This window comes from Gopherus evgoodei, chromosome 2, assembly GCF_007399415.2.
Source record: "Gopherus evgoodei ecotype Sinaloan lineage chromosome 2, rGopEvg1_v1.p, whole genome shotgun sequence".
Taxonomy (NCBI): domain Eukaryota; kingdom Metazoa; phylum Chordata; order Testudines; family Testudinidae; genus Gopherus; species Gopherus evgoodei.
Genome location: NC_044323.1, coordinates 150282226 through 150298849, shown reverse-complemented (window position 1 = coordinate 150298849; position 16624 = coordinate 150282226). Strand labels below are relative to the sequence as shown.

Below are 16624 nucleotides of genomic sequence, written 5' to 3'. Positions count from 1 at the left end.
GCCTCCCCCCCATGCTTTCAAAAACATTAAGAGGCAGGAAATTCAGTTCAGTTATATAAATTCAAACTAACCTCAGTCTGTATTTGCACCAGAGTTTAGTACACAGCACTTTAGCTTGTATCTTTATACAAACACCTCAACCCTTCAAGTAGGGCATCGTCCTTACCATCACTTTTGCCAGCCCTTGTTTCCTCTACAATTGCCCCTCCTGTAAACATGGTTCTTGCACATAACTGCCACATGGTATAAGCCTGCTTTGAACTGACTTTTAGACGTGAGTGGGTTTGCTCTCAGAGGCCTGATACTAGTTAATCCTTTCAAACTGGCAGCTGGATGCACTGTTGCAACGGTTAACATGTTACTGTACCTACTCACTCATTATTGCACTTCTCAGAAAGGAAAGCAACATAAAGAACCTGTCTGAGGGTTTTGTTGACTAAAACTTGATTATTTTTTAGCAAAAATGCAATTGTAAGCTAAGTTCAGAAAGAAATGGGAAAAAATCAGCCATTTAAGATTGCTGCAAAGAGCACGCCCTCAGTGCTTTATTATAAATTCCACTTGTGTGCATCTTTAAGAGCAGGCTTCAAGGTTTTTTAAGGATAGAAGAGCCCTGTTTCTGACAAAGTCCACTCTACTGGGGGGGAGCGGGGTGTCTGGAATGCTGGTTAAATATTGCAAATGCTTTGAACCTTAGAATGAAACAGATGCTGGTTCTTTGTAAATATTTAAGAGAAGTCAAACAAAAGAAAACTTGAATTCAGTTTCCTAGTTTAGTATTTTCTAGCTTGAGTACCCAACAAGACTGTTTTTGAATGTGAGATTAATAAAACAGTATTACTCCAGTTGACAGTTAAGTGAGACAATTTTTACATGTTAAGGTAAAAGCTATTCGAACTTGAAGGTGGTTCTGTATATTTTCTAGTTTATTTTTTGTATCAGTCTTGTCTGTGGTAGCTAAAGCATGATAGGCTTACAATCTTACTTTTTAAAAGTTTAATCTCTTTATGCAATATGTCCGTTCAGTTTCAACATACAAAGCACACTGAAAAGGCTTTGTTAACTCAGCTAAGTGGTCATGTAGCACACAACAAATATGCTTGACTTTTAAATCAAGGAAGCTCTGAAGTACAGTATCAGTTTTAATTAAATCCATGCCATGTTCAATGTCACAGGCTGTTTACAATTTTTTGTATATGCAAAGTAATTGGAAGAGTACCAGACTTGCAGCCTACTTGCTACTACATACAGTAGCTATTTTACATTTCATTAACAAACCAATAAATCTCATTAAATTCTCTTCACTTTATAGTGTGTTTATGATACAAACCTAAATCTTAACTTCCAGGATTTCACTCTCATCAAAATGCATCCCTCCTATACAACAACCTGCAAAGACCAGTCTAGTGGAGAAGGTGGTAAAATCCAGGTAACACTTATATGACTAATGGTGTTCTTGGACCTAGCAGCACAGTAGTTTGCAGTAGACAAGCTTTCAATTCTTGGAGGCTCTCACAGCTCCAGCAGGTAAGGCAGCAAGTGATTTTTTCTTTTTTTGCTCATAATAAAGGTCTCTCTTCCTCTTAGAGATTTGGCAGCAGGAGCAGGTTTTGTTTCAAACTACTTTCCAGGGCACTTGAGGCTTTGCCTTCAGAAGAAACATGACTTGCTGTAGAGGGAAGTGTCTAGAAAGAAATGGAAATCCAATCTTCTTCATCCTAGTTAACATGGAGCTGCAGTCCACTACAGATGGTAAGAAACTTTAAAAGTCCCTTTTGTACTGATTGCAGAATAGCTTCTTTAATGCTAATTTTGGTGCAACACTCAGAGATAAGCAGCAGAAATGAATTTAAACTACAATTCACTTCTGCTGCAGCAGCTCCAACTACAGCTGACGTACTTTGAAATAAAAGTTGGAAGCTATCACCTTAAAAAAATCTGAACGCATACCACACAAAGCAGTCTGCTTCTTTGACAAAAGTGGAAGTGAGTTTAGTAATTGCAGTCAAGTCTGACTGGTCCAGAACAGACAACCAAACCATTTAGTGTAATGGCTGTGTCTGACCAGAAACAAAGTGAAGTGATTTAGCTGTGTGGAAAAAAAGCTATCCCAGCTCTTTTTAGGAAGTTGATACATCAAAACAGTAATGAGTTTAAAAGTAGCTTTTGAGTAATACCACACCAGAAGTTATCCAAGGGAACTATATACAGATCCAATGCCCTGTGGCAATTTAACTGGCAGGCTATATGTTCAAGAACCTAACATCTGGCTGTCACTCACCATCCTAATGATTCTGAGACCAAGCAATTATTTTTTCAATAATTTTTTAATCAACGTTAGCCCAGGTTATTCACTAAGCATTTTCAGGCCTCACACTGTAGTATAAAATATCACATCCAATGCAGAGCCAACAGCCACCTCTGTTCTTTGGCTAAAGAAAAATAAATAGAGTTGCATTGTGCCTCAGTACTGAATATTGGACTAGCTACACACCAATAGCTGGGAGAACTGTTTAGCTTTCAACCTGTCTGCGCTTAGAAGATGTCTTAGCAGGATTCAATGCTACCTAGATTTGAACAAGTAGTTAACAGCTTTTCCATGTAAGTTTAAGTCTGTTTTTAAAACCTGTGTAACTTTTTTTGGTAGAAAAATAATTTTAGCTCCACACCTGATATACTATTTTGCACCCTCAACAATGCTAGCAAACAATCCTGTAAATGTGGTCAAATTTCAGGATCTATGAAAGCACTTTACCTTGAAGATCATTATTCTTTCACTGTGGAATGATACTCTTTTTCCAACTTGCTAGCTTCACATATCCTGTGTAGTATAAATTCCTGTATAAGCAACACTGTCATATCAAAATCACTTGCGGCTGATTTTCTCCATCCTGCAAGTTTTAGACTTCTCAGAATGTAACTAGTTTAACTATTAAAAAACCCAACTTCACTGGGAATCATTACAAAACTAAAGAGATGGAGTGACCTAGGTATTTAGATGCTTAAAGCCTTTGTATACAATCATTTGTATACTTATGCTTTAAATAAATATCTACTGACTTCAAAGTCTCATTGAATGCACTTCTCTACAATAAATAAAAATATTGCATTTCTATCGGCCTGTTTCTGGAGTTGATTTGGAATGTTATTTTGAAAGTTGTAAGTCCACCATTAAACAGTTAAGGCTTCAAGCTCTTTAGATTTCAGCATTTTCTTTGCCGCAATAATTGTATTCTTCATCAGCATAGCAACGGTCATGGGCCCAACTCCCCCAGGGACTGGAGTGATGTAACTGGCTTTCTTCTTTACCCCTGCAGGAAGGAAAAGTTAGAATTAAGAATGGTGCATCACACTTTAGAAACAGGCTTTCAAAACCTGGGTCCTCTTGAGAAGCTGCACTAACAAGCAGAAATATCGACAGTCATAACAGGCTAATCTGAAATGCAAGAATCTGTTAACTAATGTGTAATCTAGTTCTTAGTGAACTAGGTTTGAATGTCAGCAGAATAACTCAAAACTAGCAAAGACCAGCTGTAAAAGTCCCATGCACCGTTTTGTGTAGATCTAAGAGGAGTTTAAACAGTCTGAACATGTGCTGTCTCCTGCCTTTTCTGGGATAGGCCACTGGCAGCATTAAGCCTTAATACCTAAACCTAACATTACATACAACTCTTCAAAAGACAGTTAGGTTGCATGAACAAAGCATGTAATTAAGGTATCTAAACTCAAAGGCACAGCAAGTCATCACAAGGTAGCAATCCTGCATACTATCAGGTGGAGCATTAAGAGAAAGGTTTCTCTGTGCAGCTGTGAAAATGGTGTTAGATCAAGTGACTGAAAACGCAGATGTTTTATGGCATGTCAATTGCCCTGTAGTCCAGGGTTTAACTATGGTATAATAGGAAGCATGGTTCCCAAAGTATTTCTCAAGTATGGTATGAGATCAGATTCACAATCTGCCCTACAATGTAGGAAAGAGAACTTCTCAATGTCAGTCTAAATCAGTTCAGTCATATAAGTGGGGTTTCTCTGCTCTTCTAAAATACTCAAGACATTTAATACTCTTAAAGCAGTAGATACAAAAACAGCCTCTGTACCTTCAAAATCCACATCTCCAACTAGTTTTGACTTGGCAGTAACAGGATCCTGCACTCTGTTTATCCCAACATCAATAACTGCTGCTCCTTCTTTAATCATATCAGCTGTGATTAAATTAGGAATACCTGAAATTTAAAACCACCAACCAATTACACCATGTTGAGTTGCTACTGAATAAAATTCACAGCTGTAAACTAGTCAATAAGCCCACTGTAAAGAGACAGAAAAGCAGAGTCTCAAACTAAAAAGTATGTATGTCCATCCAAATCATCATATATTACCGTTAGAAGCATTTTACAAGATAGTTTGTTATTCTACTCCATTTTACGGATTATGATCAACAGCTTGATTTGTTTTAAAAGTCCCTTATGTCCAAGTTTACAGAATTATGGATAAGTAATTTTCGAGAGAAAAAAGTAGGAAAAAGTTATTTACTCCAAGAGCTGTCAAGTAGTTAAAAAAAATTGGTGCTAATTAAGCATTTCCAAGAACTCAATTTCAATTAAGTTTACATAACCAGTTCTTCTGTAGTGGTACATTTGCTTTGTGTTAGTACAAGAGTGTGCCAAAGTCATCAAGTGAATGTAATAAGAACACTATCAAGGGGAAGAAGTAAATTATTGGGAAAACTCTCAGTTTTAGTGACAGAAGGCAGTCCTGCAGAGCATGTAGCAGCCACAGCTATCAGTGCCAGAAATGTGGGTAAATAGCAGCTGATGGGGTGGGGCCATGCTTATCAGGTTCTACCAGAGATTTAGGATGGCCAGTTACATAAATTTATGTAACTCAAAAGTCACAAGTATCCCTAAGAAGAAATAGTTCATTCTTTAGTGACTGCAATTTGGTTTCAGTAGCACTGCCATTGAATGACCTGAGACACAGCATTTGGTTTTCCTGATGTCACATTACAGATCTACATTAAAAATGTGTACATCTTAAAATTGACTGTTTCACTCCTTCTATGCTTTCACCTTTTTCAGTCCCCTTGCTGATTGCCCCATACAAGAGTGGGCTGCCACTACCATGTATGGTTCCATGACTAAGCAGAGACCCATCGAAGCTCCTCTGCACATGTACTGTTCATGACACTGCACTAGAAAAAGGAGACAAGATGAGCAGGAACAGGTCCCAGTCCCACAATCTGAGCTATTCCTGGATCTAACCAGATGGCATAAGCTACTGCATGATACATCACGGAACATTAGCACTGCATCTCAACCCGACTCTCCAGCATCAACCACTCACATGCTATAATAAAATAGGTCCCTAGCCATAAGGATTTCCAAATGGAATTTCACAATGTGATTGTGCTGCCCTTTTACTCAGATACAGCTGGGAACAGGCAAGTCATTTATCAGAGAATGATTCTTCCATGTTCACTTAAAAATTAACACACTGCATTGGTTCCAACTGCTGTTATATAGGAGATCAGAAGAGGGTCCCCAAACTGCTGCAACTCAAGCCAGCAGTCATCTGGGGTCCCCTCACTCAAACAACTCCCTCTGGCTGCTCCTTGCACAACCACTCCATGCTTCTGCAAGTGCCATCCAGCCTCACAGAGCACAGACAGCACATGCAACATGGGGGACACTGCACCAAGACCTGAAGACATCCTCAGTACACTGATTCCTATATAAAGCAGCATCATTACAGCAAGTTTCTCCCTTGTGGGAATCTTGCCTTTAGTGCAAAGAGTTTAAATAGTCTTACCTGCAGCTGCTACCACAATATCAGCCAAAATCGTGTGTTGCTTGAGCTGTTCCTTAGGAGTGTAGCGATGTGATATTGTTACTGTTGCATCACCTGCAAGATTAGTCATAATGAGCATTTACTCAGGTTTTGACATGAAAAATTCTAGATCATAAGATCAGTGTGTGGATCACAACCACCGCTTTTCCCATATTGTTAAGTGGACTGGGGACAAGGTCCTCTTACTGAACCACTGATAAAGGGGGGAAAATCACTTCACATCAACAAACTTGAGTGCAGCGTGTTTGCCATGAGATCTTTAGGCACAAATTGGCATGACCTGCAGTACATACCACCACCCTTACTGCAATGATAAGCAGTGATCCAGTAATCAGGAAACTTGATCAGTATTACGTTCTACAGCATTCGTTCTTTTCTGTGTCTCCCCTCTTAGTGACCCATTGTAACTAGCCTGCAAACTCTCACAAGAACAGAGCTGTTACCTCCAGGGCGCTCATGTCTGCCGTCGGTATGCAGCAACATTGCAATGGGCATTCCAACATTCTTTGATCTGCCAGCCACTACTACATTCTTCCCCAGGGTTGGAATTCCTATGGGATTGGAAAAGAAGTTAAAACTCATTCAACTTTAAACTGCAAAGGAGATGAAAAGCACTTAAAATGTTGCTCGTATGACCCCTACCAGTTCTCTTGATGATTTCCCACACACCCCAAGGTGTAGCTGGCAGCATTGAATATTGGTCCAGACACATGCGCCCCACATTCACCACATGAAAGCCATCAACATCTTTTTCTGGGATCACAGCATTGCAGATCTTTCGCTCATCAATATGCTCTGAAAAAAGTGTCAACATTAGGGTCCAGCCAACTCCATTTAATCAGCTGAAAATGTAATTAGCTGAGAATGATCACTTTTGCCTCTCCTGACTTACACTGTACATTCTTCCACACATCCCCAGGTAGCAGAAAACCATGAGCCTATTCTAAAGCATGATAGCAAACTTGAGGCTAACCATGTAACCCAACTATCAGATATTCACGTGTAAATATTTCTATTGCAATCTCAAGTGGCTATATTAGCCCTACAGCTATATGAATTTGACAGGCTTTCCATAGTTCCTTGAATACAAGCAGGGAATTAACCATAGGGACGTCAAATTTACCCCTGTGCATTCAATATTTGTTCAATGAATGTGAAAATATCCCTTTAAATTTGGAGATGGTATTTTTAGACCACCTAGATTGCAGTTGTGTATACAATGCAGTCCCAACAAGCAACCACTACTCCAGAAAGCGGAAAACAGATCTAACCTACGCCCATGTCAACTATATGCACACATTCAACTGCTACTACAAAGGAATTCAATAAACCAACTTTACTTCATTGAACAGCATCATGGCAGAATGCCATTTCCTTCATATGCTTCACACACAAGAGCCACGGAAGCAGCAATGTCACAGCAGAGCAATACTGTAACTTGATCCCTCACCATACACAAGACATTTGAAAGTCTTCTAGGTAAAGGTGCAAACACAGTGAGCTTGTCTTCACTCGAGGTGGGAGGGGGGTGGAGGAGGTGGGGGAGAGAGAAGAGGAAGTGTTGACTGGAGAATACCCTGCCCTTGATTTGGTAGGTCTTCACTAAACCCGCTAAATTGACACCCACTGCATGGATCTCCCAGTAGTGAAGACAAGCCCAGTAAGAGCTCCTCAAAATCTCACCAACTCACCAGGTAGGGGAAGCTGCACTAACAGGCCATCCACATTGGTGTCATCATTTAGCTTGCTAATCAAATCAAGCAGCTCCTCTTCAGTGATGGAGGCTGGCTTCAGGATTGTTTCACTGCTGATTCCTAGAGAGTCATTTTAAATACCACATTATTGGAGAGGGTCAAATGTAGATTAAGTCTGGAAATGAACACTCTTAATTCATGCTGATTTTTACACTACAGAACTCATCTCTATTGACAAGTTACAAGTCTCACTCTTCCATTAACAGATATTACATACCATGGATTTAAATATCTTATATTCAAATAGCAAGATGCAAACCACAATGCTCCTTCTTGGTCTATCATTCAGATGAAGATGAAGCACTGCATTCAGGGCTGTACCTCAATGTTAGATGAAAGCAGACAGACCGCACCGGAAGATGTGGTGGGTTCACTAGGGCTGCTACTAGGCTAAATGGATAAAAGTGTACATGGGCAGCAAGCTGAAAATTGTGTATCCTCATCCAGCATATAAGAAGCGCAACTTAAACTGGGGTCTTAAATTAGTTCAAGATACTCATTGTTAAGTGTTCTATTAGTTAGGGCACAAAGACAGGAGTGCAAGAACCTACCTACATCAGCAGCTGCTTTGGTTTTGTTAAGTACATAGGAGTGACTTGCAGGATTTTCTCCAACTAGAACCACACTGAGATGGGGTCTCTTGTTACCAGCTGCTACCCATTGTTCAACCTCATGTCGGGCTTCCTGTCTGATCTGCTGAGCCAGTTTTCTTCCAGAAATTATGACTGCATCATTTCTGAAAATGATAAGAAAATGTTATCTAAGCAGGGAACCTTTTTTAAAAACATTCACTCCACATTGAATTTTCTACCCAAGCTTCACCCCAATGTTTTAGTCAAGAAAAGAATCTAATGTAGGTGCTGTTGTACTGAGTTAGACCTATGCACAAATATTATATTCCATATATAACATTTGTATTGGCCACTTGAAATGGGTTTTATACACGAATCAATTCTGCTCAGCTAGATATCCTGTTTTCTAGCAGCAAAGTTGGAAGACTATAGATTTTTCTGAGGAAAATCACATGATGCATACCCAAGCTAATAAATTAAATTCCATTCTGCAATTTTGCTCTGAGAAGCAATGAACTTTGAAGACCATTCCTAGGCCAGTTTGTTTTATATTTGCTGACAGTTCATGTAATACGAGAAAGTTCATGGATTGCTCTCTCCTGGAAAGCCATGCTCCTGTCATGCTTTTGTCCAGTGTACATTTTAAGTTAGCAATCAAGCAAATAAAATTCATATAGCTAAATAATCCTTTTCACTCCCCGAACACAAAAGACTTAATTTCACTTTAGCACAGTTTTCACTATAACCAAAGTTCTTTTAAACAAAATGTGGGAATTTCACTACAGCCAAGTTCTGCTGAATCACTTTTAATTCTTTAGTTTAACACTTAGATCTTTTAAAGTGGATAATTTGCACAAGCTAAAATTGAAGTCCATGTTAATTCCCTATCAAAAAAACACATTTACAATAATGTACATTATGCAAATTTATCTTGTTTGCCCTTTACTCAGATTTCATATTCCTTTACTAACCATTTTCCACTGAAGTTTATTGTTTTACCAGAATAATATCTTAGATACATATTATCTTAAAATTTGTTGCCAACAAATATTCTTAGGCTTGTTTTTAATTCTCTTAATATGCAAGTACTGCTGCAAAAACTAACATCAGTGTCATGAGTACAGCTTTAAAAACAGGCTACTGACATTTGATCGATATATGAAATTTTGCTGAAGCAGAGAGAATAAAATACAAGTGTTTATCTTTGACATTTGAGTCATTAAAAAAGCCCCCTACATACATTCCTGGTCTATATTGGTATCAGGAATACATAACTATTGCCAATGCATTCCAGGAAACTGGATAACCACACAGTAGGGAAAGCTGACAAGAAATACTGCTAGCCCAAGGGGTTACACAGCTGCCAATTTACATTAACTGAAAGGCTACACACCAACTTCCTTTACATCTGAACTTCAGGAAATGTATTAATATCACAGCTTGAACAAAAAGCACTCACTTACCAAGAGTGAAACTTACAAAATATCAGTTTTGTTCCTGCTAGACATTATTATGGCCCACAGCAGGAACGAGGGGTGGTGATACTGAGTTTTTCATTCAGTGGCAAGTGTAAGTAGGTCCCTACCAAATTCACCTCTATTATGGTCAATTTCACAGCCATAGGATTTGAAAAATTGGTAAAAACATGAACTTTACGTGCTGTAACCACAGGGGTCCTGAACCAAAAGGGGGGGGGGGGAAGGATCGCAAATCTGTTGTGGAGGGGTCATGGGATTGCCACCCTCACTTCTGTGCTGCCTTCAGAGTTGACAGAATGGGGATGAGAGGGTGCAGCGCTATCTGCAGCCGTGAGAGATACCCAAGAGCAGCCCTGCATGGAAAGAGCAAGTTCCATCCTGCCCCAGCCATGCCTGGACTACAGCTAGGAGTCCCCTTTGCTGGGGCACTCCCAGCAGCATAGGGAAGATTGGACACAACTCCACAAGTCTCCTCCAGCTGCAGGAACCTCTGGGGCTGCTGTCCAGTCCCAGAGCGTACTGCAGCAGAGGGAGGCACCTGGAGGTGGGTCTAGTCTCCCCTTGCCCCCCCCCTCACCCCCAAGCAGCTGTGCAAGGGATGGACAAGTCCTGTCATGCCCCAGCTGGAGCTAGGAGCTCTCTTTCCTTGGGCACTCCTAGGAACAAGGGGACATCGGATTAATGGAAAAGGCTTATTTCCACGGTTTGTGATGTGTTTTTCACAGCCGTGAAATTGGTAGGGCCCTAACTACAACTCTTGCCCAGTGCTCATGAAGCAATGTGAACACTGCTTGATGCCCAGGCTGTGGGAGGGATCCAAACAGGAAACTTGTCCAAATTCTGTAACTCTACAAGTCATTCTGACTGGTCTAATACATCAGCATCACATGCAAATAACTACCAGGGAAAGCATGATGCGCAATACTGTGGTCAAATACTTGTCTGCCTCACAGCTGGGCAAAAAATCCACAAAGGAAAAGTGTATCAAGCCTCTTATAAGAAATTCAAATTCAAGCTTCAGATACTATTTTAAACTAGCTTTAAGCTAAATCATTTTAAACATTTTAAGAGAACCAATTAAATTTGCTGTTTCAAGAACTGCTCTAGGCTGCTTTCCAAAATTATTCACCTTGTAGCTCTAAATTTAGTCAAGTACTTTACATTCAGATAGCCAAAAGAGTCCACAAATTTGATTTCTAGGGCTGCTCTCTTACCACCTAAGAAGGAAAGTCATTGCTCAAATAGATGAGGCTAGCATTGTCAAAAAGGAAGAAATCTCAAAGGATCTCCTAATTTGCATTACTGACTGTCTGATATCAAACTTTCCCCTTTCAACAGAAGTTGTCAGAGCACTTCAAACATGCATTAAAAAACTAATACACACACACACACACCAGATATCATAATTCATTTTTCTAGACTGCTGAAGATTTAAGTGACTTTCCCCTCAAAGTCATACTCCAAGTCCTGCCCTCCACTCCCCTTGTTTTAACCAAATGACAATCCTGTCTCCTTTGAGGGTACAATCCCAGGCCTGGAGCTTTAGCCATGGGGCCGTCTCTCTCATTAGGGCCTCAATGAGAGAAAGTAGGCTAGAGGAACCATCACACAGATTGTCTCTGGTCGAAGGGAGTTCAAGGCAGAAATTGATGCCTACACAAATGTAACCGTAAGGAGATTACCTAGATTCCTGGGGCTCTGTGTGCTGGTTGATCAGGGAGAGACACACTGTCCCTGGTAAGGAAGGGGAGCCAGTCTGCTCTACAACCAATGGAGAGTGAGAAACTCTTCCCAGGGAGTTCAGGAGAGGGAGAAGCCATTTTGGAGCAATCTGGACTAGCAACCCAGGGAAAGGGCAGGAGCAGCTGTGTGGGGAGCAGGTGAGTCCCCCTGAGAACTGGCCTCTGGGGACTTGAAAGCAAGATCCCTTAGCTTGAGCCTTTCCAGCTCCAAAGTGACTTCCAGTTCATAGAGCTTTGTTGGGGAAACTTCCTCCAGCCAAGCTGAGCTAGCCTTCCAGCTCCCTAGGTGAGATCAGTCACCACATGGGCAGCTCTGCTCTGGCTGCTAGTCCAAGGCTGCTGCCTGCTGAGTGTATGTGAGCACTGGGGTGGGAGACTAAAGTTTAGGATTTTAGTATAGTTTTGTAAACTCCACCTTGAGCACTTCATGGTAAGGAAAAATCCTGGCACCAGAAGCAGCCTGACTCCTGCAAGAAGAGGATGCCTGCCAACAGTATCATCAGCCCTCTGCAGTGACTGAGGAGTCCAGAGCCATCTCTGAATCAGAGGATCATTCACAGTTGTTTGTGAGTGCACCATCTTTTAGACAGCTAGTCAGGGAAATTGTTTGGGAGACCCCTTACTCCCTGAACTGCATCCTTAACCAGGGGGTAAGGATTTGGGAATTTTGTTAACCTGCTGCCTGTTAAATCTGTGGAGGGACTTATCACCTTATCCCACTTGAGAGTCTCTTGGGCTGTACTGAACCTAGTCAGCCATATTGTTCACTGCTGCACAGAAGGTATCATGGACACAGGTCATCAAGGGCACCTATCAAACACATGTACCAACAGAACACTAATCTGATATTTGCAGTATCAGATCACACGATGGGAAATTCATAGTATTACCAGTATGGGCAGCAGGAACCCTGAGAATAGTGTTTTACCTTGTTATATTTATCTTCTGTTTAATATAATTACTGTGTTAAACATAGTGTTTGTGTTATTTCTTGGAAGTCTCCAACTATCTGACAAGTAAGTGGGGGTTACCCTGTGATTAGAATTTTTTCCCCCCAAGCTACCCTAGTGACCCTGACATGAAGGTGCAAGCAGGGTGGAGTCACCGCTAAATATATTCATGTGGGAAGAAAAAACTGCACCCTGCTGAGTGGCAGGATCCAGAAGAACCCAAGCACGTCCATCAAAACCCATAAGGAGATTAGCTCTAAAGAAGGTAACTGGGTGGATGAGGGCACTACACAAAGTAGCTTTGGGTGTGAACATTTCTGTAGGACAATCTGTACTCTAACACACTGCTGCCTCAACACACTGTTTGGAGATTTTAAATGTTTCTCCTTAGATTTTTTTGAGGCACAAACCTCATTTAAATAATTGGATTATCCATCTGTCCAATAAATGTATTGTGAAATTAATTTATACCTAGCTGACAATCCCAAAAAGCAATCGCCTAAGGAAGTCAAGATAGTTTTTTAGGTACTACCAAATGTAATTGAGATTATTCCCTCTAACAGGGAAGTGAGCCTACTGGCACCATTTCAAATGCTAAATGCTTTAACCACAGGGCTAAATACTGATTAATATCACTTGAACAGTAAGTCACGAAATGAGTTCTGGGAAGTGCAGCAAGCTGCCTTCTACTATAAACAGAAGTTAATAAAAGAATCTAAGTTCTGGTCGGAGCTACAACGTATTCCTCACCAGAGAGTCTACAGGAATGCCAAGGCAAAACCTTGGCAACAGCTTTTCATTACATAACTCCATGACTAGGCTTGAGCAAAAAGGGGGAGGACAGGGTACAGGAGCAAGAAGAAAGATGACTAGATATAAGAGGTGCACAGGAGCCCCAGCCCCTCCCCCCAAAAACTTTTACCCCCTGATCTGATTGCAATTACATAGATTGACATCAGTGGAATAATTTTCAGATTCACATAAGACCAGAACATAGCTCCATACCTACTGGAAGGAGCATTAACCTCCCTCCACTCTCCCCTATCCAATGCCCCTCCAAGAGAGTCAAGTCCTGAGATATATCAAAGAGACTAAGGCTACGTCTACACTACAGCATAAAATCGAAATTATTAAAACCGGTTTTATAAAACCGATATTATAAAATCGATTTTATGCGTCCACACTAGGGCACATTAATTCGATGGTGTGCATCCATGGTCCTAGGCTACCATCGATTTCCGGAGCGGTGCACTCTGGGTAGCCACAGTAAAAGAATGAGACCAATAACTTCGATTTCCGTCCACACTAACCCTAAATCAATAAAGTAATATCGATTTTAGGGTTACTCCTCTCATTGGGGAGTACAGAAATCGATTTTAAGAGCCCTTAAAATCGATTTAAAGTGCCTTGTAGTGTGGATGGTTACAGCATTAAATCGATTTAACGCTGTTTAAATCGATTTAACTGTGTAGTGTGGACCAGGCCTAAGGGTGAAGAAAAGTTGGAAGTACTCCTTTAAAAGTCTGAAAAACACAAATTAGGCACTTTGCTTCTCGAGCAAGCCAGAAACAATTTTAATACACTTGAGACAACACCATTTCACTGGAAGGCAGTTTTGCCAAGTTACAGCATATAGTCACAATTTTCTGTGTGAGTTCCTGAAAGGGGAGGAGCAGTGGAAAGATCTCAAAGCTAGATTGACGCAAGTACTGTAGCATAATGTATTTCCTGAGTGATAATGGAAACCACAGAAAAAGCAAGCAGGACAAAAATACATTTCTTACTACTGGGAAATGAAGGAACATTCAGAGCTGGGGAACAATTTGAAGAGTAAGAAATGTTTGGCTCCCCCTCACATACCAAGAATGTAATTAATACATACCATTTTACTTAAAATATACAATTCATTCACATTTGCCAAATGCTACTTTCCTATCACAAGTGATTTTTTGACAACCAAGTTAAGATTTCTCATCAGGATGAGAGCAGGTGAGATTTGTATGTCTGGGCATGAAAATTTTCATGGCTGTACTAATTAATTCTAATAACTCTAAGGCGAACAATTAAAACTGTATCATGAATTGGGTTCTCAGATTTGCAAACAAATCTGAATTATCTAAAGAGTCTCCCTTTCTGGCAGAATGGTCTTTGGCCAGAAAGAAAAGTGCTTACGATGATTTGTAAGGAGAATTCTCCCCACTCCTCTTAGATTTTTCCTTGGCACTAAATTACTCTTCAGCCACAGAAAATTTACTCTCTCCCCTCCACACAGTTACATTTACCTCAATTACACCTCTGCCCCAACCATCACCATACCAGGAGTGTTACAAGGCAGTGGTGGATCCAATTACAAAGGGAGACCAGAAGGGTAGCTAGTGCTTTGCAAGCAGCAAGGTCAGGCTGTGCCCTGGATCTTGAGTATTAGAAGCAGCTGTTCCATGCAAGCACGGAATAAGATTTCATCAGCCTGCAGATCTGCTAGCTGCCACTGGGAGTGCTCAACCAAAGCAAACTGGCCAACAGAGCAGAAGATCCCATTCATTTCAGCAATAGGGTACTTTACGGGAAACAAGTGTACAACAGCAAACCCTGGTTTCAATTTGGGTAAATACAAGTCCTAGCCTGACAGAAAGATTCACAATGTTTGGGGTTTAGCATCCCCCTCCCAAGCATCTAGTATCTGCCTCTGACACAGCTTTCTAGTGTTTGGGGTTTCATCACCACCATACCCACTATCTGCCCAAGACGGGGGTTGCGATCCCCCATAGTAACTGCATGGTTCAGACTTCTCAGTGTGTTGACTTTACCTCCCTGATTCATTCAGCATCTACCCTGGACAGGGCTTCAGTATTTGTGGTTAGATCCCAATATAGCCACCATCTGCCTGGGATGGGGATGCCCAGTTTGGTTTTGCCCCTGGCTGGCTGGCTCCGTGGTCTCTCCACCCAGAGTCAGTTTTTCCTCATTGTTTTTTCAATGGAAAAATTGTGTCATTTCTCAGATACCAAAGAGATCACTCCTCCACCTCACTCCCATCTGCCCCCAACACCCTGATTGCACAGTAGCACCTCTCTGGGCTTTACAGTGCCAGTTACCCATCTAATTCAGAGTCCCCCAGCCTACATCACATGATCCCCAAGCAGGTCCCTTTCTTCACCTCAAAGGGACCCCCCACCCCCCTGCAAAGGGACATCTCCCCAACTCCCCCCACGGGAACCCCCGCCTCGCCCACCTGCAGAGACATTTGCCCCAACTCCCACTCCCCACCAGGGGACCCCCTCTCACCTCCCCTGCAAAGCGAGTCTCCCTACATTCACCCTCCACCCAAGGGACCCCCTATTGCCCCCCGTAGAGACACGTCTCCCCAACTCCGCCCTTCCACCCCAGGGGACCCCCCCTTTCGTCCCCGCGCAGAGACATCAAGGAGCCCCCTCTCGCCCCTCCCGGGACGTCTCCCCAACACCGCGCTCTCCCCAGGGGAGCCCCCACGAAGGGACTGTCCCCCCCTCCCTTCAGACGTCTGTCCTGCCCCACCCCTTTCCCCGCCTCCCCTGCTACCTGGGCGCGGTGAGGTGCAGCCGCCGGGCGCTCAGGGCACAGCAGCAAGCTCGGGGAGCTCGTCCCGCCAGGGCTCGGAGCAGCAGGCTCGCGGACAGCGCGGTGACCACCATGGCTCAGCTGAGGAGAGACACTAACACGCAGCCGTTGATTCGCGCGGGCAACCAAACCGACTTGACAAGGCCCCTTATATAGCTTCCCTAGCCCGCCAGGCCCACCCCCATCCGCTGCGCAGCGCCTATCCTATTGCGCGGGACATACCGGCCCCACGCTGATTGGTGGTCCACCGGGTGACGCAGAGACGGGTGAAACAAGGACAGGGAGCAGAGAAATAACGTAACTGGACTATGATTGGTTGTGATAGTGCTAATCTAAAGTAGCTCAATAAAGGGATGTGATTGGTGGACACAGGGAAGGGGCAGGATTTAACACTGGTATTGGTTTGTGATTGGGTCAGATAAAGGGACGCACTTGGGCCTGGCTATGTATGATTAATAAAAGCTGAGCGAGGGCGGGACAAAACAATTGTGCTGGTTTTTCATTGGTGAACGGGAGCAGGGACGTGGCTACTGGCCCATAGAGGGGGTATCTAGGGTGGCTGTAAGTGAGTCTGAGAATTGCATAAGCCAGAGGCGGCTGCCGTGGGGCTGAAGGATGCCGGTCTCTGAGCTCAGAGGGGGCTGAATAGGCACCTTCTCCGTTCTGAGCCAGGCGCTGCAGGCT

General features: G+C 42.4%; 1 protein-coding gene across 1 annotated transcript; it reads right to left on the bottom strand.

Annotated features, from left to right (window-relative positions):
- Positions 1-981: 981 nt before the first annotated feature.
- Positions 982-16074, bottom strand: MTHFD2 (methylenetetrahydrofolate dehydrogenase (NADP+ dependent) 2, methenyltetrahydrofolate cyclohydrolase). Its single transcript, XM_030551925.1, has 8 exons — positions 15902-16074; positions 8153-8337; positions 7539-7661; positions 6490-6642; positions 6291-6398; positions 5809-5901; positions 4098-4223; positions 982-3311 (listed from the first exon to the last, which is right to left on the bottom strand). The coding sequence occupies exons 1-8, from the start codon at positions 16012-16014 to the stop codon at positions 3172-3174; spliced, it is 1041 nt and encodes a 346-aa protein (XP_030407785.1). The 5' UTR covers positions 16015-16074; the 3' UTR covers positions 982-3171.
- Positions 16075-16624: the final 550 nt, after the last annotated feature.

Bases quoted from the DNA above. Each gene is read 5' to 3' on its own strand.
- MTHFD2 (XM_030551925.1), bottom strand. From the start codon at position 16,014: ATGGTGGTCACCGCGCTGTCCGCGAGCCTGCTGCTCCGAGCCCTGGCG. The intron at 6,643-7,538 runs GTGAGTTGGTGA...CACTTTTTTCAG, and splicing joins AGTGCAGCTTCCCCTACCTG to AGCATATTGATGAGCGAAAG. The intron at 4,224-5,808 runs GTAAGACTATTT...TTTAAATTTCAG, and splicing joins TATTGTGGTAGCAGCTGCAG to GTATTCCTAATTTAATCACA.